This window comes from Anser brachyrhynchus, assembly GCF_964034855.1.
Source record: "Anser brachyrhynchus genome assembly, chromosome: 6".
In the NCBI taxonomy this organism is placed as follows: domain Eukaryota; kingdom Metazoa; phylum Chordata; class Aves; order Anseriformes; family Anatidae; genus Anser; species Anser brachyrhynchus.
Genome location: NC_137700.1, coordinates 11,421,232 through 11,448,445, shown reverse-complemented (window position 1 = coordinate 11,448,445; position 27,214 = coordinate 11,421,232). Strand labels below are relative to the sequence as shown.

Here is a 27,214-nt window from a genome sequence, read left to right as displayed (position 1 = left end):
AATAGCTGAAACTTAACAACACGGACCACCATGCTTGGTTACGTCAACCCTGAATATTGGAGATTAAGATGCTTTTGTCCCATTTAGGAGAAAGCTTTGAAATTCTTCTGTTCAAAATGGCTAGATATTCCCCTTGATATTATGGCTATTCCCTTGATATTATGGCTTGATAAATTAGGAGTTTACTCTCAATTCCTAGGCATACCCTTTTCTCTAGTCCTCCTCTCCGTCCCTCTATTTCATCTTACCCTATTACTTCTCTCAATCTATGGACTTCTCAGTACTGCAGGGCTTCTCCACATGGTATTCACAAGGGATGGTTTGAGCTTGAGTACTTCATTTAACTGGCTCAAGCAATAATATCACAGTATTGAAGATAATCATCTCCACTGGATAGCTCTGGGGTAGCCATTCAAGCACACGTGTTGGACCTGTGAATGGCTTCTACAGCTATACTAAAATCTTGATTTCCTATGCATACCTTTCGTTAGTTGGTCCCTGGAGATGAGAGCAGCCACACTTCCCTGCCACCTGCTTTTTGTTCCTGGAGGCTCGTTTCCTGGAGTGGAAAGAGCCTGTGCCAATTCCCCACAAGGAAAGTCTCTATTCAGCCCTGTGCTCTTATTCCACATACCCTATCTGTGAGAATGAGCTTTTAATCTCTCTGGGGCAGGAAAAGTCTTCTCAGCAATTTTACAGCTGTGTATATACTTCAGAGTGCTCTATAAATACAGCTCTAAATCTCTGCATTTAAGAGAGATGGCAGAGCATGGCTACAAGTGGTAATGCAAGAGCCTGACAAGCAGATCTTCTGCCATTCTCCCAACTAATTCAGAGCAGAAAAATCAGGTGGCTCTCACACCTGAGCTGCAAAACTGCTCCTTGCTGCAAGGAAGCTCTACATGCATTTTCGTTTTCATGATTAAGTTGTGCCACTGTGCTCCTCCTTTTGCATTTCCACCGCATCCCTCAAGCAGTAAATCCCCCGGCAGAAGCACCTAAAAGAATTCACAAGACATGGGGCAAAAATTAGAGGCCTGTGGAGCTCAGGTCTTACTGAGGAACAGGAAAGCAAAGAACTGCCCTGACCAAGTTACTGGATGGCTATTAAGTCTCAGACAGGACTTAATCCTACCTCTCATTCTTCCAAGGTCTTGGTATTCTGTAGTTGTTTGTTTGTGCTCCTCCTTACATTGCCCCAACATGGAGACAATCCTTTTAGCCACGCACCGGCGTTCTTGGCATTGTAACAGCCCAGATGCCAAGCTTTGAATTTTCGTTTTCTTCCCCTGCCTGCTCTAGCAGCAGCATCTGTGCCTGTGGTTGCTTCCTGGCTGGCCTCTTATCAAGGCTCCGTCTCTTGTCTTTGTGGCCGACTCCAGTGCTGTTTGTGATGACAGCTGTTGCACTGGTGTGGAACCAGCCATCTGGGGATTGACTTGTCCTCTTGGACACTGCTTGCTTCCAGCTGTCAGAAATTTATTGCTCGACTGAAAATAATTTGGTATGTAAATACATTCTTCATAATATTCAAGCTATTACTTCCACAGGCAATGCAGCGGTTGCCTTATAATTCCCCTTCCCAGGTGTTTCTCTTCCCTCAGCATAGGGAGGGATGGCTCTGATCACTCAGAAGCCCAATACAGTGTTCAGCAGTTTCAGGCCTACAAGTATCTTTCCGCTCTTTGGACTTAATCCCTCCTTAGTGGCTGGGGGGGGAACCACTGCATTCCCATCCTTAGGTGCTCCAGCAGTGGGGAAACAGGTCACCCAGACTGCTGCTTCTCCCTCAATGAAGGAAAAAGCATTTTCTTGCATTTGAGTTTTGATATGACCCCTTATCTATCAATGGTGAAATCAAATGTTTCCAATCTAAAGCAACAAAAAAAACAAATCAACCTTCTAAACAGAAATATAAGCACCCATTTAATTCCACTGAGAATAATTTCCTTTAAGGGTGTCCTATTGATGTTTCTTCTTATACCTAACACTTTATTAAGCATGAGGTGTTTTGGCTATGTTTGTGTTTTGTTCTTTTTTTTACAAAAAGCTGATTTATGGAATGTGGGGTTCAATCAGTACATGTAGGCTGTGAGAGCAGTAGTGCACAATCAAAATTTAATTTGCAGGACAGGAATTGCTATATAAATTTAAATTTAGTTCAGCATTATTCCCCTCAGGCAATAGCATTAGTCACTACCACCAAATGCTTTCCTGGTGGAGCTGCACAAGGTTATTTCCACCTAGCAACTACCAGAAGAAAGTTAAAGATGCACAAACCTAGGAAATTGGAAAATGCCCACCCCCGTAGTTTTTATGGGAAATAGACTGCCAAATGCTGCAGGCTTGCATTAAAAAAAAAAATATTTAACCTCTCCCTTTTAATGGAAAAATAGAATGCCCTTCCCAGATAAGCAAAGCAGGATTTTCTACTGTTCTGTAAGAATTTCACCTCTTTCTAAGGAAAGGTGTTGGTTCTTCAGCCCAACAGCCTGTACCCCTCCCTCTCAGAAGCAGCAGCGAACCAGGAGCACCAGGAGGGTCAGGAGCCTCCCAGACTCTGCAGCCATGCAGACCTTCCGCATCATTCAGACAGTTCCCCAAATCAATAGGTGGTAAGGAACAGCCCAAGCCTGCCAGACCCTTCTTGTGGTCAGCATCTTCTCCTTCCACCACAGCAAAGCTAGTGAGAGTTGTCCCAGGTGAGCCTCAACTACCTGTGCCCACAAAGTCCTCCTTCAGCAGATGTGCAGCTCTTTGGCTGTTTCATGTCCTGCCCTTTTAGCACAGCATTGAGGAACGTAGAAAGGGTGTAAGGGTACCGCCTAAAACACCTCCACAAGGTTACACCATCAGGGGTAAGAAACAGCAGTAGAAAGAGAACAGTTGCTTCTCAGAGTGTCTGCAGGGTCGGTTTTTTTTTTTTTTTTCCATTACAGGAAACCCATAAAGCACACAGAGATAAGCTAGGACTTCATTTCATGTAAAAGTTGGGTTGACGTGGTTTTTAGAGCACAAACTAGGCGAGTCCACCAGCAGTGCTGAAGTTTTGAAGCTCCAGAGCCCACCAGAAGCCCAGCCCCAGCTCAGCTCTGCTCCGCTCCTTCCAGCTGGCCCTTGGCAACCTGGTTTCCTGCGTCCGTAACCCCTCTCTCCCAGCCTCTGTGTCGTAACACACTGGTAACAATAACATTTCTGAAATCGGAATGCTTCACGGGCCAAAAAGCTGAGCTCAATCAACGCAGGGGGAAAGCAAACCACGGAGAGCTATTGTTTCTGAAAACAGTCCAAAAACTCTTGGCGCTTCAAGGCATTCCCAATGTCCTTTGCACTATTTCCAGGAAAAATGATTCCCAAGGCCATGTGTATTAAAAAAATCTGGCTTATATCAATAAACATGATAACTGCTGTATTTTCTCTCTTTAATCAGAGCATGGCTAGCATGTAGAAGCAATCAGAGCTGAGTCAAATAGCCTGTTTTAAGTGTAGCATTTCAAAGCTCTAAAATTCCCCATTGAGGAGAATAATTTAACTCTTTGGGCTCCTCAACCTGGGCATCATCTATGACCAGATTTATGTAACGCAGATTCCTGAACAAAATTTGTGGGTAGATGTTGGCAGAATAAGCAGTAGAAGCAGAAGGGCAGACGTTTTTCTGACCAAATAAGCTTATTCAACTTGCCTCTGTTGTTGCAGAAGCCCAGCGTGCAATAGTGGTTGGGTTGCAAGCCTAAACTCAGTATTATCAGTTGTGATCTCAAATCCATACGTACTGACTTCCAATAAGTCATTCAAAACTCATTAAGGATGCAGGGGGGTTGAGAGTTTTAGAGGATATAAGGGGTCCATCCTCCCTCGTCATCCCCCACCAATACAGGTCCAAGCACCCCCTACCTGATATAGGAAATGCAACTTGCAATGAAATTGTAAATGAGTTGAAACTGACAAAAAGAGAGAACCTCAGCCAACATATTGTGGGCAGGAATCTTGAGTCAGTAACAAATCAGTGTCAATCCCCACTGAATTGCTCCCATATAATCTTTCTACTAACTCTAACAGAAGTGTTGCGCTTATAATTCAATACAACTGATCACAGCAAGAAGTTGCAGACATCCCTTGTTTAGGATAATAGGAAACACATATTTTGCCTCATTTTAACCACTGGAAGTTGGGAAACTCTTCCATTTTCTGCATTGTGAACAGTTCTTGCAGTGTTATGTAGCAAAAGAGTTTCAGAAGGTTCTGTTCTCCCTATCCATGGGGGTCTCAGGTGGGTGGCTTTGGAACGAAGAACTTATAATACCAAGGGAACTTAAAGGACCAGGTGTACTTTAAGGTTTTACTGCTAAAGGCAAATTTATATTATTTAGTGAAGGTACAAAAAGATAAATTACAGAATTGTGGCCATTTATATTTATCCATCCTTTGCTGCAAGAACCACACTAAGAAAAGGTAAGCAATGGTCTGCTACCCTTGTGCGAACTGCGAGAAGCTTAGGGCTTCTTTTCAGATTTCACCCCATGTGCTGGCTCTACCACAGTCCCACAGAACAACCACTATGTTCCTCACAGAAATGCACAGAGCAATGAAATTGTTTTTCAGGTGCATTTCAAGGAAACAGAAATCACGTTAAGGCATTTCGTTTGTTTTTCAAAAATCTGCGCACCTTATGATGTTCTACCTCACACCTCTATCACCACTTCACCTATTAGACTTTGCAAACAAGCAGCCCTACTGCAATATTTAACATTTTCATAGTGATTGTGAAACTTCTTACATATAGTGGAAAATTAAAGAGCAAAGATTACTAGAATCAAAGCAGTTTTATTCCGTTGTTTAGCCAGCTCTGTGACTCCACAAGTGTTATTTAAATACAGTCAAGTCATTAGTCAGGTTCATTGCAGAGGTTGTGTTGTGTTTTGTTTGTTTTTTCATTAATAGCTTTGCAGCTGCTCTACCTCGAAAAATTCAGCCTCAGAAATATGGGGCTGAATATTGCGAAGGCCTTACTTCCCTGTGTAGTATCTGCGCATCGGTAAGACAGTTTTCCTGCAGCAGCAGTCGGTCCTACCATTGTTACCCCCTCCTGGCACTGCTGGGCAATGGGATTCCCATGCGTGAGGTGCTAATGCCTTTGGGACGTCTCAGTTACTGGAGCCAAGGGAATAAATAGTTACGTGACCAAACAAGTCTACTCCCCAGCTCAGGCTGTCAGTAACACCTACAGCCAAATAAGCACCACCGTTATGAAGAACATCATTCGAGGTTGTGAGGGCACTCTGTGCCCGTGCACAGCAAAGAACTGAAAACATTTGGTCTGTTCAGGAAAGAAATGCAGAACCTTTGTAATTGGTACGAGAAAGCTCTGTCAAGCATAAAATCAGGTTTAAAATATGTAGCAAAGACTAACAGCCAGTGACAAAACCTTGGACCAAATCTTATTTACTTTCTTCGTTGCAGAGACCCCTGGAAAAGCCGGATGGCCTGGATGTTTCAGACCAGAGCAAAGAACATCCCCAGCACCTGTGTGAGAAGTGCAAAGTTTTGGGCTACTACTGCCGCCGTGTGCAATAAACCTTCCACGTGGCCTCTTCCCGTCCCCATCATCCTGAAAGATCCTCTGGCAGCACGCGATCAACAGCAACACAACAAATCAAGATAAAAGCTAAAATAATTGCCAATATTGCCTATCTATAACCTAATAGTATGCCTTACCATTAACAGAATGTAACATTTCTCCTGTGTATGCACACACATGCAACAGGTATTTACAGGACTATGGTGAATTCGTATACATACATATATATGTAAACTTACATATATATATGTACACACATAAGCATTACTGATAGTGTTCACAGCAGAACCACAGCTGCGGGTTCTGCTGATTGTTTACACAGACCCTGTATCATGGCCAGGTGAAATGAAGTACTATTCATTAGGCAAGATGTAACATTGACAAGGAATATGTGATAAATGGGTTTTGCAGAGGTTAAATAACTATGGGGCCACTAATTGCAAGCACTCACCCACAACATGAACATTATTCCCATTATATGACAAGACAAAGGAAGATTAAACAAGCCACAACATAAAAGAAGGGAAATCATTGTTTTCCGAGTTTTAGAAAGTCTGAGAGTTTTGTGCTACTGCTTTCTTGGACTTTTCTATTTGTTAGTGTCATTTGGGCAGGGCTTACGCAAAATTTTTTTTTTTGCAGGATGTGGCCAAAAAAAGTGAATAATTGTTTGAGGGTGTGGTTTGTGTAGAAAGGGAATGCCATAACAGGACCCAGAGCATCAGGAAGGATTCCAAGAGGTTTTTGGAGGAGATGAAATTGGCTTGCTTGTGTGACTAACAGATCCTTCTCTTGTCATATAATTCTGCTACAATGGTCCCTGTATGCATATAGGCTATTCATTGGGCTGAAAGCACACTAAATTTACTGTGAATAATGGGGGATAAGAATGCTTACAATTGTCCCCCAAACCCTTAATTAAATGATAAGCCAAACTTACTATTTATAGTAGTTTTAAAGCCACTTTCTGGAAGTATTTTTATGTCCTGTTTTCTACTGTACAAATTGTTATAATATAAAAACTTTTTAGCCATAAGGGTGTTACGAGGCACGAAGAGCACTCTATATAACCTTCCCACTTCCGTCTTCCTGATACACCTATGTACCTTAGGAGAAATGTAGGAGTTACGTTTGGTTGTCCCATTTCAGGTAGAACTTTGGGCAGGGGCATCCAGTTGCAAAGAAGTATCTCATCAGGGATTGGAAAATACCATGAAATGAAAGTACCTCGAGACAGTATCCTGTTTGTATGTCTATGTAAGTACATTGACACAAGGACACAACAAGCAATTCAGTTGCATAGCTTACTAAGAAAAATTACAGGGATAATGGTTTGTGTTTTTTTTGTTAATCAACAATTTGTTAAATTTCCTTTAGAGAGACTGATTGGTGTGAATGATACCTAGCAGCAATATTTTAAGTCCTAAATAACTTGATGTGAATTAAATCTGTTTTGAGGATTAACTCCATGATGCTAATACAGAGGGGTTTTTATGCCAAGCAATACCAAGATGTAACTAAGTATGTACAGTCAAGCTCTTGTAAAGCAAATTGAATACTTATTGAGCATTCTTATAGGAAATGTGAAGCTCTTCACAAATTTGCCCTGAGGTGAAATTTTCACTATTTCCCTGCTTTGCTACAAACAGGGCAAAATTGTTTCCGCTGATTCTGGTGGTAGGGTTATCTATATATCTTGCAAACTTCTTTATTTATGTGTAAGCCCACGTCAGCCTACTGGTCAACGGAAAAACATCGGGATTTGTTGCTTCTGACCATGATTCTTCCAGTAGCTCACTGATTTGGGGCAAGTCACAAGATCCTTCTGGACCTCAGTTTCCCCAGCTGCAAAAATGGGGATAATAATACATTAGTATACCTACCTCACAGCAGTGCTGTGAGGCTCACTTAATATCTACTAGAGCTTTGACATCACTGCATGAGAAATGTGATATAATGCTGAAATATTAACTAAAATTTATCACTCAAACTAATTTTGCCCAGTGACAATTCTATCAACTAAAATAGCTGAAGAAATAGCTTATTGAAAGTTAACACTAATAACAGATTTCATTTGCATCAGTCAAGATATGCAGTTTTAGCATTTTCAAAAAAATGCGTTTTGCACAGACTCAAAATTACTTTTGAGAAAATCTCTGAGCAATGATACTAACTTGTCCATAAAAAAATGAAGAAAATACACAGGTGAATTTAGGGGTGTATTTTCAAAGTTTGACCTCTAGCATTGCTCTTGATATTTTGTTTCAAGCATGCCTGGTGTTGAAAGAACAATATATGAAACCAGATCTGTTTTTTCCTTTTGAGCACTTAATAGTACATGAACAAAATACTCCTTGATGCTTCACATCCAACTAAAGGACAAGTAGAGAAACTCCATCGCATCAAAATAAGAGAAAATTATTGTCCGACCTGAAACTCAGATGTTGCTACCAAGCATTTTGCTTTTAAGTTCTTCCTGTCTTATGGTAACCACTAAATTGGTAAAACAGCACATCCCTCAGCACAGCTACATTGATATACAGCATATCACCAGATTCTGAACAAAGGGTAACTACAAAATATGATTATATGCAATCGTCACAATTTTCATGACAGAGCCCTCCTATAAATTGTTTATCCAGATTCAACACTGCATGGTGGTGCTTTTAGCTTATGGACTTTTAGGTTTTATTTTAAAATAAGGTTCCTAAAAATACACATGATCAACTTCAATATAATTAATACCTATTAATACCTATTGCTGTAGAATAGTAATTATTCAAAGCGTAGTTAAAAGTTCAATATTTATATCATGATATTCTAGGCAGGAGACAAAGCGTTGAAGTAATATCAAGTAAATCTAAAATAACAAGGAAGAAAACAGCTTTACTTCCCCTGCACTCATGTTGGGGAAGAGCAGATAAAGAACAAAATGCAGGGAAAATCTAGAAGCGACACTGCCATGGTTTGTCCTGCCTAACTCTCTGTGCAAACCCTCCTGGGGCTGGAAGCAGCCCACTGGCCTCACTGCCCCTGCCAGTGGTGCGAGGCATGCGATGAGGCAGGAGAGCATCGGGCCACCCAGACACCAGCAGCAACACCCCCAGCCCCACAACAGCAGGGCTCAACTCGGGCTCCCCTCAGCCATGTGAGGCAGCCCCATTCTGTTCACGGCTGAAAACCTCATCTCCCTAAGGAGCTGGTGGCCAGGGAAGCACACACAAGGTGCCTCCGTTCATCCCTGCATAAGGTTTGCAGCACCCAGCCCCAGGCATCTGCTCCATGCTCTTCTGGATGCTTTGTGTCTTGCTGGACAGATGCATGGGTGTAAGTAACATACAACAGCTTATGGCCATCGTCACAGAAGGGAAATTTCTGATTTTGGATTTTGTACCAAAATAATAGAAAAAAGATTGACTACAAGATGTAAATTTCTATTATCTGACTTTTTTTTTTTTAAGGTAATCCACACATAGACCTAACCCTTCCAAACTGCCAGAAAGAAAACCTAAAAATTAATATTTTGACTGGAAAGACAATGAGTTGATTTACCACTTGGATTTTTACAAATGCTTATGTTCTCTTTAACTAGCTCTGCATTTAGATCTTCAGCTAGTATTCTTCAAAGGGATTATTAAACAGTTATCAGAAATGAAGCACAGACCAGTAAAGAACTTGAAATCCACACAAGTCTCCCTAAATTGAGTATTCTTGGGAGTATACCTGAGAGAAGTTTGTCTCTGTGCACTTATTTGTCAAACTTCATTTTTAACCTCATCAGATGCTTGCTGTTGTCTGCCCACCTACATATCTAACGAGCAGGCACCAGTTTTATCTTGTGTTCCCACCACCACCACCACCACCCTTTTTGGACATTTTTTAAACTTACATTTATTTCTTGAATAAAGTCTAAATTTGTTTCTTCACGTGGTCAGAACATTTCACATGGCATTTGTCTTTGGCATTGGCACTGTTTTGGAGAAAAGTATCAGTGATTCAAAACCAGCATGTATAGGCTTTTAGCTGTTTTAACTTAATGCAGCTCCAATGAAGTTATTATGAATACTTCATTTAGTAGCAACGAAGAAAAATCCCTGTAGCTTAAAAGGATTGCCCCATTCTAGCCAGTTTCTACTGCTGCTACCACAGACATAAAACAATGCCACACAAGCAAAGTTTGAGGCCTTTTGTCTCAAAGTTGCCTTTTAATTTCAAATAAATACACAAGAGTATATATTATTTCTGAAAATAAGTGTATTTTAAAGTTCCCCATTATATGGGACTCAGTTTGTAAACTAAAAATGTGAAGTTATGTATGTCTGAGAGAAGCCTTTTATCAAGAAGTAATCTTTATATTTTACCTTTTGTATAATATGAAATTTAGATTAAACATGGGTTGCATACTTGTGAAGCTCTAGCCATTATTCCAAAAAGAACTACTTAACCCATTAAGAAGCTAAGAGCTTTTGGAAATGTTAGTATTCATAGATTAGTCCTCTATGTCCTGCAGTCACATGGCATTTTCTTTTCTAGCGTGGATCCTAAGAGTTATCCGCTGAATAGTATGCAATGATTTTAAAAACACATGTTGATGATTTAAGTGAACTGACATACATTTTCCACTTGCCTTTGCCAGCATTTAAAATGTGGTGGAACTACCCCCATACCAAATCATTCTCTAAGATATCACTCCACTCCTGGTTGGGCTTCAACATATCTTTCCTACCTGCAAAACCACTGCTGTCCATTAATGTTGCTATATTGCTGAAGTGCTCAGAGGGCTGATTGAGATCTTAGACATAGGGATGATGGTTTGTGTTTCTAGGATGAATTTCAAAGGGACAATCGTGTGCAGTTACTAGCTATAGATGATTGATATAAATGTTTACCCCTGTATGAAGTATTTTACAGTTTTACTTGCAGATGTGTATTTATCTTGAGTTATACTTGACATAGAGTTTCTTTCAATTTTTTTTTTAATACTATGTGTGTATTTTGGAAACCTTTTTAGATGTTAAAATTTTTGAATGGTTACAAATATTTCTTGTAATACTGAATTGTTATCTTATCTGGAAACTCTTTGCAGTAACTTTTTTGTATATATTTGAGGGCCTTTTTAAAAAAAGTATTGTTTGTTCTTTGGGGAAAAGTTTTTACAACTTGGAAGCTTTCAGAAGGGCCTTCCTCTCAACTAGGATACTAACAGAGGTAAGAGTTTTCTTAAGTATTTTGCAGAACTAAGGATGTATCCTCAAGAAAATATTTATGGAAGTAATTTACTTTTTTTTTTTACAATGCTTTTGTCTGTATAAAGTATGCAACAGAACTACATTAAGAAGGAAATATTGTCTACATAAAATATTATATGAAAGTTGGTACATAATTCTGACAAAAAAAACCTTGCAATTCTTTAAGCCATATTGTTTTTGTTATCCTTGGATGAAAATATCAGTATTAAGTAACCAATATATTATTCAAGTGCTTAGACTTATATGAAAATGCTTATACATTTTATTTATGTGTATTTGGGGAAGAATCGCTAGAAAAAGCTATCACTAGACATATAGCAAGTGAGAGAAAAAGTATACTGTCACTTTATGACCTTGTGAGAGACAGAAGATGCTGAAAGCACCGCAGAGACTCAGCTTTCAGAGACTCTGAAGCACAAGTGTTGAGTTTCAAATGGTAGTTCTTGTCCTTTTTCACGGCAAGAGGGGAAAAGAGTTGGTTGGGACGCTGTCTGACAACTCGACTTTCACAACTCTTTGCAGACTGTGAGCTCAGCTATGCAGTACCGGCTACAGCAATAATATTAATCAAAGGATGAAAGAGAAATGGATTGAAGTAGATGATTGTAGGGATTTATGTTTATTTTAATTAGAACTCATAGCAATATAGAATATGCATGTGCACGTATTTGAAGCATTTTTACACTTTACATTTCATGTAGTTTGATTATATTATGAAGGATTGGGTTTTTAGTTTGATATTTTACCACGCTAAAATGGGAGGTCTGCCCAACCCTGTGTACTGGATTCTTGTTTCCTTTAAAAGGTTATTTAGTACAGCACTCACTGCATTGTGTACTAGTGCTAAAACTAACACTGTATCTTATGAATTTCTTCAGCTTTAAAAAAAATTAACCTCATTACTATTACATTTGTTTAGCTGTACCCATTGACCTTGTGAGATTCAGTTGGTTATTTGTATAATTTCATTTTCTGTAACTGTTAATAAACTTGTACAGCTAAAACAAAAACAAAACCTATGGACGAAGGCCTCGGAGGTACCAGTTCTGCTTCAGCAATCAAGCTTGCTTACCAAGTGACTATGTTGCTAAACAGACTGTAAAACCTCTTGTGGGTTGTCCATAAAATGGCATTCCGACATGTGCCTTATTTGCTGGATAGTATACAGCTTTCCTCTAGTATTCTAGCATTTTAATGCTGTATTAAAATACTGAAAAAAAAAATCAAGAAAGAGTGGTATTTTTTTTGAGAGCTGATTCCTTTGAAGTTCTGTGACCAGCTGTGCTCAGTTCCCCAGTACAGACGAGCTGCAGCCTGGTGCTGGTGGTACAAACCTTTCCCAGCATAACCATGGCCCAGACCACACCAGGAAGGGTTTCTCCATTGCCACAGAGTTAGTCATCTGCAACAAGCCTGATGATATCCTGGGTGAAAAAGTTTTACCCCAAGCCTTCCCTGCTGGCAACCTGCTTGGGTTAATCATGCCACCTCTGTTTTTAACAGTTTGGTACTGTCTAACATGTTTCTGAAGGAAAAACCTGCTATAATCAGACAATAAACCATAATTCAATCCCTAATAGTTGGACAGGAAACCTTAAAGTGCCAGAAAGTTGTTACCATGAAAAATAACATTTAAAACTAAAGCTATATCACTTAAGATTTAGGGGAGGGGTTCTAATTTATTCTTTGTGAACACTACAAGTTGGCCAGAACCGTACGAAGTGTTTGTTGCTTGTTAGCAATACCGCTCTTCTGTCCCCAGCTGAGCTCAACAGAACAGAAAAGCACATGTTCAGAGCTAGTTTGAAAGTTGTTTATAAAACAAAACACACTGCTCTTCAATGTAAAACTTACCAGTAGCACTGTTCTGATAGCCAGCTATAGCCACAAAGCTAAGCTCAGCAATGAAATACCTCTTCCCACCAGCACTGTGGGCTCACCAAATGCCAACAACTCAGGTTTAGCATGCCACTGAGACTAGACAGAACACTGAGCAGACACACAGCCACGTCCTAGCTCCCTATTCTTCTATGCTGTCCCTCAGAAGTATCTTTTTCATATTGAAAACAGAAGTAAATTAACACGAACAATATTGCATCAACATAAATGATCAAACTACTTTTCCCTCATTCTTCATTCTTTTCCCTCATTTCCTCATTCTTTAGGGGTTGGACCCAACGATCTCTTGAGGTCCCTTCCAACCCCTACAATTCTGTGATTCATTCCCAAGTGCTTTGCCTCCATGTTCTGTGTGAATAAAGCTACAAGACAATGCTCGTAACCAAATAATTACTACTTTTAGGAGCCAAATAATTTCTGCTTTAGGAAAAATAATAGGGATTTCATGTAACCTCCATACTTTGAAGTTTAATGAAAAAAGCATAGAAGAAATACTTAGTGCACCAAGGTTACTATTTTTAAGTTAGTCATACTACATCACACCCAGAGCCCCCCCTCAGGCCCCCAGTGCATCAGGAGGTGTATGAGATAGACCTTACACCTTGAGCTAGGAAGGACAGATAGACAACCTGCATGTCACACTTCCATTCACTGCCGCATAGCACAAGCCAAGTAAGCCAAAAGGCTCCTCCTTCACCCATATCCCTCTGAAGACGAAGCACACGTAAGACACTGACAAGATGGGAGGCTGAAGCACCAGGCACTGAATGCTGACAGTCAGGTCTTCCCACTACAAACCAAAACATCCCGTACCTAGAAGAGCACACAAAATCCTCACTTCTGAGAAGCACACAGTGCACAATTAATTTGGGCTTTGAAAAAAGGGAATAATACCACACTGAGCTTTGCTTTTCTCTAGCATTCACCTCACAAACTGAGAGAAACAGGCCATTTACAAGCCCCCATCTCAATAACACCAACTACTGGGCCCACACCTGCAGACTGAGCCCTCCTGTTTTACTGAAAGTAATGCCATTGCCCATCCCTGCAATCCACATCTCAAAACGACTGCAGACAACAGACAAGAAAACAGGCCTCAATACAACCCACCAGAACTGCAAAGCCTCATTCAAGCACCAAACGCCTTTCACAATACTTTTACAACCTTCAGGAGACATTTTTAGCAACTGAACATATACTGAAGCACCTACCTCTGTCAGCATTCACTGGGACTCCTTCTGGGGCCAGGACAGAGACACTCACGTTCACAAGGAGCTCAAGCAGCAGTCAGGGTGGCGTAGAGACAGCCAAAGCCACGCTGCAAGAGAACACACCACCATCAGCCACCCCAGCTGGTCGTGGTGCCACCAGGGCCTGCTGAGGAGACCTCAGGGCCAGCGGCCCCCAGCAGCCTTCGGTGGCTTTGCGCCTCTTCCACAACTCAACTAAATTAAAATGCAGCAACCATCTTACAAAAAAAAGGCAAAAACAGAGCTTGCAGGCCCAGCTAAGCTATCAAAACCCATGACAACAGGGAAGGCAAAGCTTAGTCAAAACTTTACAGATATTTTAAGTGGAGCAGGGCGCAAGCCACTGATTTTACTTCACATTTTTTGTGCTAGCCTTTCAGCAATTAAGAACAGAAGTTAGAAATACCACAAAAAAAGCTTTCTCATACACAACTTCTGAACACAACTAAGCAGCAGGCATCAGAAACTGAGTTCCAGCCAAGTTTTTATAAGGTTTCCTTATACTTTCACAAAGTAAGGAGAAGATACAACTCAAAGGAATTCTAAGGAGCCAGATACATGTATGCCCTATTTGATTTCAGCCAGCAAAACTGAGGTGAAAACTAAAAATGCAGGAAAACACCACAGGAATAACAGAAAATGAGGTCCCAAAGCTTACTATCTCCAAATAAAACAACAATAAATGGATAAATATCACCAGATTTAAAACATACAAACAAAAAACCCAATGGATACTTTCACGAAGTACCTCCACACAGCCACTCAGAGACCCCTAACCCTCAGGCACCCTCCAAACCAGGCCTTGGTGCCCTCTGCCCGCTTTATTGGCTCTGTCCCTGATTGCTGCAGGGCTACAGCTGTGCTGGGGCACGGGCACGGGGCACGCAGTGCCCAGCCAGCTGCTGTGGAAATAAACAGGCTTGTGCGGGAGGGCAACGATATCGGTGCCACCAGCAGGAAGCCTCACGGGCAGCTGGGAGGTGAAGGACAGTTCAGTCTGGCTCTGGGAAAAACATGTAGCTCTCATTTTAACATCCCCATCATTGAAATCTCAACACAGTTAAGTCTTAAGCAGCTGTAGAAATTTCATCAAGGAAATATGCAAAAGTTAAGCTTTCCGGGAAAGAAACTCGGAGAGCACACATTTTAATGAACCAATTCAAACTGTTCTCCAACACACCCTGCTAATGTCTCTGAATGTGAAAAGTCTGAAGTTGGACAAACCTTGAATGCACTTTGATTGCACGGATCACATAATGCCCTGCCCAGCTATTTGGTCTAAGGTGTGGATGTATTTATTTGGCAGTTTGGCTACTCCATGAGATTGCATTGCTTTAATTAAACTGAGGTAAAAACGAAGTAAAGTTAAGTAAAGACAACAAGTACTCACTCACACCGACATCCTTCAGAATTTAAAGGAAACTAAACAATTTCATTAAATGAGCCTTCCGCAGGCAGGTGACCAGCAACCAGTGATGCTCACTGCCTCAGGGTGGTAAGAGCAAAACCAAAGACGAGTAGCTGCTGACAGCCCGTGATCCTGAGTTATGGGCTGAAAAGCTGGCAGACGCAGTTTGATGGTCATAAATACAAACAATGCACAATTGAAAAGACGCTCCAAAGGGTGCATATTCAATTATAGGTTTTCATTTGCTAGTAACAGTCAGGAATAAGTTGTTTTGGATCATTTAACTGACTGACCGTAATAGTTAAAATAAAATTCAAATAGGAGATTTGGAATTTGGGACAGCAAACCAAAGAGAAAACATCATTATATGACCCTTATCCCTCCATTACTCATGAGTGTTGCATCTCCAAACTCCAAAAGGGTAAAGCAGTACTCAAAAAAATCAGGACCACTGAAAGGAAAGGGGGTAGTTCCCCTAAGTAAAGAGGCTCTGTGCAATGGGCCTCCTCCTCCTGGAAAAGAGATCACTGAGGGCAGATGTGATTGTGGCCTATAACATAATAAATGACATGAAGAAGGGAGGAAACACTCGTTGCTTCTACAGTGCTTTCCTACCAGGATCAGAGAAATTTGGATGAAATTATCTGCGATAACAGAATTAAAACAAACAAAAAAAAAATTACACAGCAGACTGAAATTCATAGCCATGGGATATTCTAGCTGTGAAAAGAATAAATGAGATCAAAAACAATTAGAAAACCACATTAAAAAATATATATATCCTGAAAGGATTATTAACCATGAAGCGCAGCCCTGGCTCAGGAAGTCCCAAAGCACAGAAGCAGAGACCACGCCAACAGCCATCTAATTGCCTGTTTTTAATATCTTTTCTGTGAGTAAGCTATCGTAGGAAAAGGGATACCAGAATGGGAGCAGGCCTGATTGTTGGGCTGGTTTGAAAGGACTGTTTTGCGATACATGTGAGTTAAAACACACTGTCAGTCCTGTATATAAGGGAAAACTTGGTTGGCATCTGTTAGTCCAGCTGTTGGGGCAAGCTGGGACAGCTGTTCCTGGGGAAATACCCCTCAGTTCCCCAGCACTCGTGCTCTGGAAGAAAACCCTGCAACTCACCCATACTCCTGCTCGCTTGCATTAATTGGCAGTACACTAATTGCAACACCACTGTAATTTGTAGTGTACAACTGAATACTGTGCCACTATAGCTAGTTTCTTTTTATTATTATTATTAAATTCATAGCAGATATTTTTGTTTGAAAAGCTGGTCCTAATTAGCTGCGTTTAAAGTTATTTTAAGCGCATCCACACGCTGCATTCATGCTTGCTGAGGCGCACCACCTGCTCTTGCTCTCCCAGTGGTGGGACAGGGTTCAGCCCTCGCTTAGCCTCACCATATGGCTCACCGGGGGCAAGAGGAATTTACTGAGTCAAGTAAAATTTCTAAGAGGTGTTTGCCCACCTCATAGCGTCCTAAAGGTACAGTAAATGGAGCTCATAAGGATGAGGTCGTAGGCTTTAAAAACAAGCGTGTGGAAATACCAAGCACTGGCCCCCAGCCCTCCTGCAGCTCCCATTCAGCTAAGGACTGGGAGGAGGCAAGGCTTACGGCCACCACAAGCACAATGTACTCACCAGCCCTGCGAGGGAAGGGGGTTTTGTGTGGACTCATGGCCTTGTCTGAGCCACGTGCCATGCCACAAATGGGGTGGGAGGCAGCCGAGTGGTGTTGGGCTTCAGTGATGGCCTTCAGCCATGCTGCCCAGCCAAGGAGATCCCAAATGACCGTGGAGGTTGGTTAGCCTGCACCCACATTTCCCCATCCACAGATCTTCAATGATGTTCTTGAACCCTGGGGTACAACCCCACATCCAGATATCCTCTCAAGCTGCTTGGCGTCCTGAGGCGCTCCCTTATGACAGAAAATGCATTCAGCTCTGGAGAAAGCATGGGACGTGAGAGTAACTGCAGAGCTGGACTGAGAAACACTTCACAATTTATCTTTTCTGCCATAAATATCTCTGCCCATCTCTCTGCTAGGAGAGGAAATGTCAGTCTGAAGCAGACAGAAATATTCAGACAAAAGGAGTTACATCTGGAGGCTTTTGTGAGATGAGCGTAGCCAAGAGAAGAAAGTGAACTTTTTCTCCCCCTATTTCCTTCCTATGTTGAGCCCCGTGTGCCTCCTCGCAGGAATTTAGCGCAATGGGAGAAGAAATAGAGGCTCAAATAAGGCTTTACAGTCCCAGGAAAGGTGAAGTTCAGTCTAAGGTATGCGTGATTTGCTCCCTCAAGGACTGTACATGTGAAATATAGCTTAGATTTTTTTATTTTTTTATTTAATGAGATTTTAATACACTTCATAAACCTGATCTTCTCTTCAACACCTTACCAGCAAACCTGGCAGATTTCAAATGGCTTTCTGAATATGAAAAGTAGGGGAAATTTGTCACCTGGGTTCTTTTCGTAAAGGCAGACAATACAGCTGGTAGTGTTTAACTTTACAGTAATGGGCATATAAACCTCATTTTCACTCCTGGCAGGTATTCTTGTTTTCTTAAGAGTTAAAAAATACTTTTCTTTTAACCGAGGTACTGCTTGGTCTCTAGCATATTGCCAATCTCTTTCAGGGATACAAAAGGAAAAAAAAAAAAAAAAAGAAGAATGTGCTATTAATTCACTCCAAAGCTGTTCCCCTTTCCCCAGGTCAAAAAAATAAATAAATAATAATAATAAAAAAAAGAATCCCTCTAACTAATCTTCTAAAAACCCCAGCTGTTTAAAATCTTCTCAGTCACTGGAATGAGACACGAATGTTTAGATTATAAAGTTGACCAACTTCAGCAGAGGCTCCTTCATCTACAGATCTAGTTTGCAAATGACTGTGCATGAAATAATTGAAACTGCAAACTTCAAGTTTCTGCATGCTTCCTACCTCCCCCTTTTCTCTTACCTCTGTCAGCTCCCCTCATTGCTGGTATTTCACAGTTGTTGGCCTTCTGCAACCATTTTGTTTCAAGCCTGCAGTTCTATTACTTGCTTTGCACCACTCCTGGTTTTTGAAAAGCAGTATTTTGTTTTACAGTAAAGAGTTGTGCCCTCACCACATCCCAAACAAAGTTCTTAGGTTCCTCCACACCAGCCCCTGCCCCATACCACCAGCAGCACCAGCAAATGCCCTGGTGCTCCCCAGATTCTAAGAAAATGATTCATTGGCTTGAGCAATTTAGTTATTTTTCTGGTGAGAAGCATTTATTTAGGAAGTGCTGTCCTGAAGTTTGTTAGAAGGACACAGAGAAATAGCACAGCCAATCCTGCACAGGATTTAACCAGTGCCCCAACATGGCCATCTCCAGATGGAAAGGAAGCAGGTGTCTGACCATGGCCATTTTACTGCACCCGCAGGAAGCGAAGCGGGACCTCTGTAATCAAGTCACAATTATAGTTGCTGGTCTTTTTCTCACACAGTCCCCATCCCTGGTTCAGCAGAGAAACAAAAACTTGACTTTTTGGAAGGTGGGGTCTGAGCTCATGTTTGCCCTTTTAATCCCATTAGCACGGCCACCTGTGCCCAGGTTACAGCCTTGTTTTCTTCCCTATGCTGCTATGGGCATCCTCCCACACCTCCATGATAACCTGAGGCTCTGGTTATGGCACTCAACAGCTCTAAGAGACCTTCCCAAACAGGATGACTCTGATTTCTCTAACCCTGTTTGAAGCACTCCAATTGTTGGGCCAGCTGGAGGCACTGAATAGCTTTTTGGGGCAGAAAGCACTTTGCTGCAATAATATCAAAACATTAGGGGAGACAAGTGACACGGTGCAATGGTTTTGTGGTGCGGGAAAAAAAAATATCCTGCACACAGTAAGCGGGGTGTGAAAGTGATCTTCTCAATCTCTCCTTTTAGCACTTTTGGTTGCCTAGTGAGAAGCCCAAGATGGAGTTAGCAGACGGGTCTGCAAGGCCGGTGCTGGCAAATGTGGAAACTTCTGCAGCCCCTGGCTCTGGCCCCGGCTGGTCCCTGCTCTCCATGAATGCCTAATTGAAGACGCCTGGCTTTTTCCGCAGGGGCGGGAGCCAGTTTCCAGACAGGGCACATGGGCGTATTCTGTAACTCTGAGCCTTGTAAAGTTTTAGCACCCAAAAACGTCTCACGTCTGCAGCGTGATTCAGTGGGCTGGCGAGCGAGCGGCTTACAGGCCGGAGTGATGGTTGTTGCTGTTGGCAGGGCAGGAGCGGGGGCTGAGCCGCCCTCCCGAGGAGAAGCAATGCCGACAGCAAGCGTCGCCTTTTCCCCGAGGTGATGGGGTCAATATCGCCTACACCCTACCCAGATAACATCCCACGAGAAGCTCCAGTTTACTAGTTTCATGCTATTCCTTCTTCAGTGGGCCTGACCCCGCGCCTGCCAAGCTACGGGGAGGACGGCGCAGTCTGGCCTGTCGCGGATGTGGGGGTTTGTGTTAATCACATGGAAATCATTTTGGACAATTAAGCATAGAGATGAAAGGCCAACTGGCTGCACATGTTGTGTGGGGCATGACCTAAAAGCAGCCCCAGCGATTGAGATGATGTAGTGTGAAAGCTGGATTGAACAGGTCAAGTAAATTTGGAGCAGCTAAAATAAACTGAAGTCCCTTCCAAAACGTATGTTGTGCTTGCCACATAATATTGCTGTATGGTGGTAGGATGACCCAAACATGCCAAAACTATGATACGCTTGTTCCAGGGTCACACTGCCAGCGGGAGAGAGTGAGGATGGTTACTTCGGAGAAAAGACGGTCGAAAGGAGTTGTAGGAAAGTCACAAACACTCGTGAATGAGCAGCATGCTGAGGCCTTGTGGCCCTTCCCTGCAGCCAGCCTGCCCCAGCCCCCTGAGCCCCAGCAAGGGGCCGAGCTCATGCTGAGCCACCACCACACGTGAATGACTGCCCGGGGCGTTTGCTCCCCTCTCTGCACCTCCTCCAGCTAGCAGCAAACTGTTCTGAAAGCCCCCAGCAGCTTGGCTGGGAGCAGGAGATGTCTTACAACATCTGGGGCCAATTCCCACATCCACCTGCACTGAGCTCCACTTGCAGGCAGATTGGTGTGAAAAGCCAGCCCGTGCTGCCCAGCTAGGGCCTGGGCAGGGTGGAAAACATCACAAATTGGGAAAATTCCAGACCAAGCATGGTCTGCACGTGTCTGCAGCATGGAAAGAAGAGGAGGGCAGCGGTGCAAAATACTCGCTGTTCTTCTGTGCTGCCCTCACATAGAGCCATCGCTGGCAAGGCACACGGTGCAGAGCATTTTACTGAAGTAATACTTCTCTGTTAGAAAAACCAAGCAGCCCTCAGCCATTCTTGGGCAGATACCCAGGCTTTGGATTAATCATACTGGGAGCACACGGAGTCCAAAATGAGTTGCAAAAGGCCTTGGATGAACTGCAGCTCTTTCCCATCGTGTGGTCCTCAGTGACCACCCCTGCCCAGGTCAGTGCTGCTCAGGGATCTCGGTCTTTCACCATGCTCAGATTTTATTTTCTTAGCATTTAATTGCCATATGCTTTGTATTATCTTTGTTTTTACTTTGTCTTGGTCATCCCAGTCCTTTTGCTACACCAGATAATCAAGAGTTGTCAGCAGTAAGCCATTAGACAGTAAACCACAGCACTTGAAAGATAGGAAATGTTAAGGGTCAACTCTTCAAATTCTTCCTTGTATGGAGCCCTGCAACATGTAACGGGCTTTATCCATCTTGAACTCATCACTGGAAAAGAGTTTTTAGCTTGTATGTGTGGTTTGAGTGCTGCTCTTTTGAATGGCTGTATTTCAGTGTCATTACTAATTGCCAAAGCCCTGCCTCATTTGCAGGGGCCGGGATGGAAAGTGCACGTGGCATGAAGTTCCCAGAGCGAGAGGAGGTGGGAAGGGCACTCTGCCCCAGAGACAGCTGGACAACGTGCTCCTTCTTTGACTGTCTCCATGAGAATTTGCAAGCGTACCAAAGTCAATGAGTTTGTAATGAATGCTCTGTATGAGGCACATAAACGCACAGAAAGCTTTCTGAATGTAGGTCACGCTAACTGGGGTAGGTAGAAAAGCTGACCTAGAAGCTTGGTGCCTCCTAACTAAACACACGCCACTCACGGAGAGGAAAGCGCTGTACGAGGCACTGCTGCCGGTCACTGTGCCTTGCACCTGACACGCTGACTGCTGTGTGTTTGTGTGCTTGTGTGCAGACACTGGGGAACCCAGAACACCTGCCTGGCAGCACAGGGGAGAGGAAGTGAGAGGATGGAGAAGTTCGGAGCCTCAGGGTAGCATGATGGCGCTCTGTGCTTTATTCTCTATACCTCTACACCTGGTTTCTGGAGAATCCTGACTGAAGGCATGCTAAATTTGCTTTGTTCTCCTGCCAGCCCTATTTACCTGGCAGCATGGTACAGACAGCCCGGTGGACACCGGGGCACTGGGGCAGGGCCTAGGACTGCTCCCTGAACACCTGCAGAAGACCGGAGGAGGGTTTCTGGCAGCCTGTGGAGGAGTGCTCCTTGGGACACAGACAGGCAGCCCAGCCATAAGGATGGGGACAGTAATGTCCAACAGGTGAAAAACAAAGCCTTGCAGGGGATGCTATACATTTGCTAATGATTTACAGAGCAAGTGTGGGGTGACTGCAGCACAACCCTCTGCCCTCCTAAAGTTACACAAATATTTAAAACTGTCCCTTAAACAGAAACAAGATGGCCAGCATTAGTGTGGCTAACACCTCAGCGTGCCAAGCCTTGCTGGCCATCAGCTGCTGTGCCAGGGTGAAGGGCAGGGGCAGCCCATGTTTCTGAGCGCTGTGCACCAGGCCTCTGCTGGAAAAAGGAGCCTGAGCCAGGCCGGGTGGGCCCTGCCAGGCCGAGTGCTCCATGAGCACACTGCCGTGCACCCAGGACACGATGGAAAGGATCCAGAGACATGTGGAGGCACTGGAGAAATGCTGCCTGCCACCTTCTGGTTGAGGTGTAGCTGGCTGGTGTGGGCCCAGAGCAGCTCCCAAAAGCCCCAAGGCCTGGGCTGCATTGGGATGCCCCGTGCCACCAATGCAGCCTTTATTCCCTGCAATACGTGGTATGTCACATAGCCAGCACCCTGTTGTGCGTATACGTGCTCACCAAAGCTGCTTTTATTTATGTCTGGAGGTATCTTCTATAGAATCAAACATCTCAACAGTGTCAGTGCTATGTTGCTATTTTCTCAAGGCTACAGCAGCATGTTTCTGTGTTGTCGTGTTTCTCTGGGAGGCTTTTGCCAGGCGGCTATACATGGCTGTGGTATTACAACGAGATCTAAATGCAGACTTGGTGCAGACATCTCCTTAAAGATGTTCATATGTGCAGTTTGCCAGAAATACCATGATCTTTGAGATGAGCCAGAGTTTTAAAGACAGATCTGCACTTTTCTAAACATATCTCGTCTCTTTCTGCAAAACAAACAGGGACCGGTGGTTGAACAGTGTGGTTACATCCTTCCCAGCCTACACCAGCACCACAGCTGCCATTTTGGCATGAGTGATGTGACCAGAGAAATAACACAGCACTGCAAGGTCCAGCCAAGGCTGAGCATGCCGCTTCTCCCATCCCATCCTTCATCCGCTGGCCGAGGAACATGGTGCAGTGGGGGCAGGCTGCAGATGCCTTCAGGCTCCCCCCCGCCACAGAGAGTTTGGGGAGGATTTGAGAAATCTGCAAGCGGGAGGCTGGAGCAGCAGCAGGACCTCCTGCCTCCAAGCCCCTTGCTGGTGGCCACTGGCGAGGGGTCCCGCTCCAGGCAGGTGGCCGTGGCAAAGTCCCTCTGGCCATGGCTCTGCTTCCCACCCCCTTTGGAAGATGACTCCCACCCCTAACAGGCCGTATAGTACAAACAAGGGATCAGCACTTTGTGGTTTTGCATCCACACTAGTGACAAAGACCAGATCGCCACCACAGTTATTTCCTCATTTAAGTAAAAGTGGAAACTGTGGTATCTCACACACCTCTGGGCAGAAATAGCTGACAAACGCCAACTCCTTCAGGGCAAAGGCTGCCGCTGGCGGCATCTGGGCCCCGCTTCGGGATGCTGAACTACAAATTTCAAGTGCTGCCCTGTGATGTGAAACATACTTGTAGCTGGAGCAATCGGGGTGTTTTGGAAGACTTGCCTTCATAAATAACCCCCTGGGCTAGACGTTGACATCAGTTTTACAGCTGGCACCCAGCTCCCCCAGCTCGGGGATGAGATCAAAACCCGGCCTTGCTCACTGCCGGCTACTTGTGCAACACAAACACACACACACATTAGCATCTCTGGACATCTCCAGGAGCAATGGAAACTCATAATTCTTTTGGACAGGATGGATTTCCTGCTGAATTTAATAACAACAGTTGGAGACAACCGTCTGGATACTTGCTGCTTCGAGATAACCAGCCAGTAAAATAACTTTGGTGATTTTCACTGCAGAAAAGTCATACACGAAAGCCAGACATTTACTCTTCTACTTCTCATCATCATTGAGTATATTTATAGAGCCCCCATCAGAAAAATGCTTAAGATTAAGGAATAAAGGTTGAGACAGCCCACTATCAGCAAGCATCCTTTTTATGAGTTTTTTTCAAAAGCTACTCTGAATTTCAGGGCTTTGGGTTGGGTCTTTCACAAGATCTCCAAGTTTGGCACCCAGTTCCCTTTGAATTCAGATAAAGCTGCGAGTCTGACTCCCTTCAGGACTTTCAAAATCCCTAGTTTTTATCTATTTTTATTTTTATAATAAAGTCAGAGAGAGAAAGACTTCTAGTAGGACAGAGAGAAAGTAACTCCTCCAAGAACAGACCGAGAACAAGAGTAGGAAGAAATGATAAGGAGTGCTGCGGAGGCAAGAATCAGATCAGGAAAAAAGGTTGTTTCTCTTTTAATACAGTCTGAGGCCAAAACGGAACATGTAAAGCATCTAGTCTGATAGCCTGTGTGCTGCAAGCCACTAAGTTTCAGCTAGTTCCTTTCATACTTAGCCTACACACTCCTCTGGCTTGCCTTCATCTGGACTGAAGACCCACATCTATCGGTAGCTTGGTCCAAAGCTCATCATCTTCACTGATCAGGCATTGGCCCTCATTTCGTAAATTAATTTGGTGTGTGGGTGTGTGTGTGTGTGTGTGGTGTGACATCAAGCCACCCTTCCCACCTGCTTGAGGACTACTTCAGGAGAACTCCTTTCCTTCAGGGGCTGGACTGGAGCTGAGCTGCAGAGTTTGGCATTACAACCAGACTGGAATTACTTCTGCCTGGATGCTGCGTTGCCCCTGAACTCCTGGCCCTGGGGAAAAGTCAGAACCGTGGTGGGGAGGCGCGAAGCCTCGCCTCGTGCCATCCACCCTGCAAGGTGCAGGCGTGTGCTGCAGCCATCACTGCACACTGTCCTGGCTGAGTGTCTCTCCCCGTGAGGCCTCAAGGTTTCCTGACCGCAGGCAGCTGCAGCAGGAGTGAAAAGAGCAGCAAAAAGCAGCCCCCAAAGTCCCAAGTCAGCAGTTTTCTTATCGGTGGAGGCTGAAAAACAGTGCTTGAAACACGCTGGGAGCGCTTCCCACTAAGCATCAACTACCAGCCTTTTATTTACAACTTATAAAAGTAATCACATTTCAAATCTATCCGAGGGAACAAGGGGCTGCTTTGTTGTTTTTTAAGCTATGAATTCTGTTACGAAAAAAACACTGCATTAAACTCAAATGCTGATTATTAAAAAGCAAAGCCAATAAAAATGATCCAGTAGACAACATTCCTTAGTGAAGACCATAAAATACAAGGACATGGGAAGGATGTTTTGGAAGAAAGTGAGAGGAAATTAGCTGCCAGCTAGTCTTGCGAACAGAGCAGGCCACATGAATGGACTTCAAAAAAAAATTAAATATAATACGCTTTCAAAATCATCATTGATCATACATGCTTGGGCAGAGTTTCAGATGGGATTGAATCAGACCCTCAGATGCCGCCAACCACACTGGGAATTTTGCCTTTGACGTTGGTGGGCAAGGAGTTAGCCACGAGCCCATCAGCTTTGATACGTCCAGGTGCGAGGAGTTTTGTTCATGGGAGGAATGAAGGGAGGAGGAACGAGACGTTGTTTGGTGTTGCAGGGGGTTCAGTTTTATTTTAAGCATTAGAGAGCAGTTGTAGCAAGCTGCAGGATTTGGAGGCAGACATTCAGACATAGTTTCATGCCGAGATTTGGTCTTGGTCCATTTCTAGTTTTAATAAACCAGTGGCTGTAATAAAGGGGAAGGAACTTGAAAATGTGCAGGGCTAAGATATAATATTTTATAGTTCATCCTGCAAGGCAGAAAGCTGATATCTCACTAATGAATATTAGAGGTTTTTGGAGAGTTTCCAGAAGTAAAGGACCAAGCTTATATTTTTGTTTTCATTCAATCTGCTCTACATTTTTTTCCCCCAGTTTTCCATGGCTCTGTGTCAGCTAGTACAAAATAGTTGTAAAATACTGTCCATGCTCATTTGTGCTGATGGTCTGCTGGTGGTCACAAAGCCAGCTCAGCATTGGTGCCCCAACTCTGAGATACCTAGCTATATGACTACAGGGAAAAAAAAAAAAGAAAAAAAAGTTGTAAATTAAGTGTATCCCCAGGAGAAAAGACTCCTCTCCTGATAAATTATACTGGATTGGAATAGGATAAAAACTTCACTGATTAGATAAGATCTATATCAGCCTGAGGACTGCAGAAGTGATTTTTCCTGGCATTTCTCCCTTTGGGACCACTGCCCTCTCCCAGCATATCCCACCTACCAGGCAGAGCAGCAGGGAACTGGCCAGTGTTCCCTGGTGTGAGGGCAGAGCCAGCCCCAGCCTCCAGCTCAGGGGAATGACAGCAGGCACAAACGAGGTCAGAAATGCCATTGGTTTATCAGCCAGGCACAGGGTTCTGCCCAGTTTGGGGAGGGTAAGTGAAGAATTTGGGTTGAAGCTATGACCTTAGAGACAAGCACGCTGAAATAACAAAATAGGGGAAAATTCAGGATAACAAATTACATCAGCAGAACACGAACAATTTGGGGTCTTGTTAAGCCCAGGACCTTAGTTAGCAATGACACGCTGGGACAATATTATTTTAACCCCTTGACTCCTTGATATAGAGTTAAGGCTACTTTGTGAGGGGCCCTACTCGCAAAGAACAACACAGAACTATTTTCTGTTATCTGCAGGCTGCTCACAGCCATTGAAAAACTTCATTTAGCTTCATTCCTGAGAAACCGAGACAGCTTCTGGGCAGAGGAAGCTGGCACAGGCTGGTGCTCCTAACGCCTGAAAAGGGTGGAAAAAAAAGGAATTGAGTTCTCCTAGCTGGGATAATAACAACTGCAGCTGCAAAGTCCCACTGAGAGCTCTCCGAGTTCAGAAAGCCAAGACAACAGAAAGAGGAAAGAATAGGTAAATCTGCCCCCCAGCTGCAGGATGCTGTTGTCACTGCTCAGTTGGGACACTGGTAGCAAAGGACATCCCTCCCTCCACCGCTCCTCGAACACTTTCAGAAACAGCTATGGGAGGTGATAGAAACCTCATTAACTGGGGCAGCAATTAAGCAGGAAAAAAAAACATCATCTGCAGCTGGGAAATGCTGCTGGGCGACGGGCAGGCAAAAGTAAAGGCCCCCGTCTCCCCCTGCCTCTTGCCCCTGTCTCAGGAATCAGATGTTAATCGCAGGAAGAGCTGGCTGTGAGCTTCAGGAGCCACGTTCCCGAGTGGTTACACAGCTCGGGGCAGCCTGGGATTTGTGCCCCACAGGCTGGCCAGC

General features: G+C 43.7%; 1 protein-coding gene and 1 long non-coding RNA gene across 3 annotated transcripts in view; one reads left to right on the top strand and one right to left on the bottom strand.

The window, feature by feature from the left end:
• The window catches only part of ZCCHC24 (zinc finger CCHC-type containing 24), a 110,976-nt gene extending 99,126 nt beyond the window's left edge, over positions 1-11,850 (top strand). The window contains exon 4 of the mRNA XM_080597270.1: positions 5,461-11,850. Within this exon, the coding sequence (XP_080453396.1) occupies positions 5,461-5,574 (114 nt within the window). The 3' untranslated portion in view covers positions 5,575-11,850. The remainder of the gene's footprint in view (positions 1-5,460) is intronic.
• LOC308197184 overlaps positions 1-18,541 on the bottom strand; it is a 31,440-nt gene extending 12,899 nt beyond the window's left edge. For both annotated transcript variants that reach the window (XR_013952657.1, XR_013952658.1), the window contains exons 1-2: positions 14,725-18,541; positions 13,938-14,044 (exon numbers count right to left, since the gene is read on the bottom strand). This is a non-coding gene — a long non-coding RNA (uncharacterized lncRNA). The remainder of the gene's footprint in view (positions 1-13,937; positions 14,045-14,724) is intronic.
• Between the last annotated feature and the right edge of the window lie 8,673 nt (positions 18,542-27,214).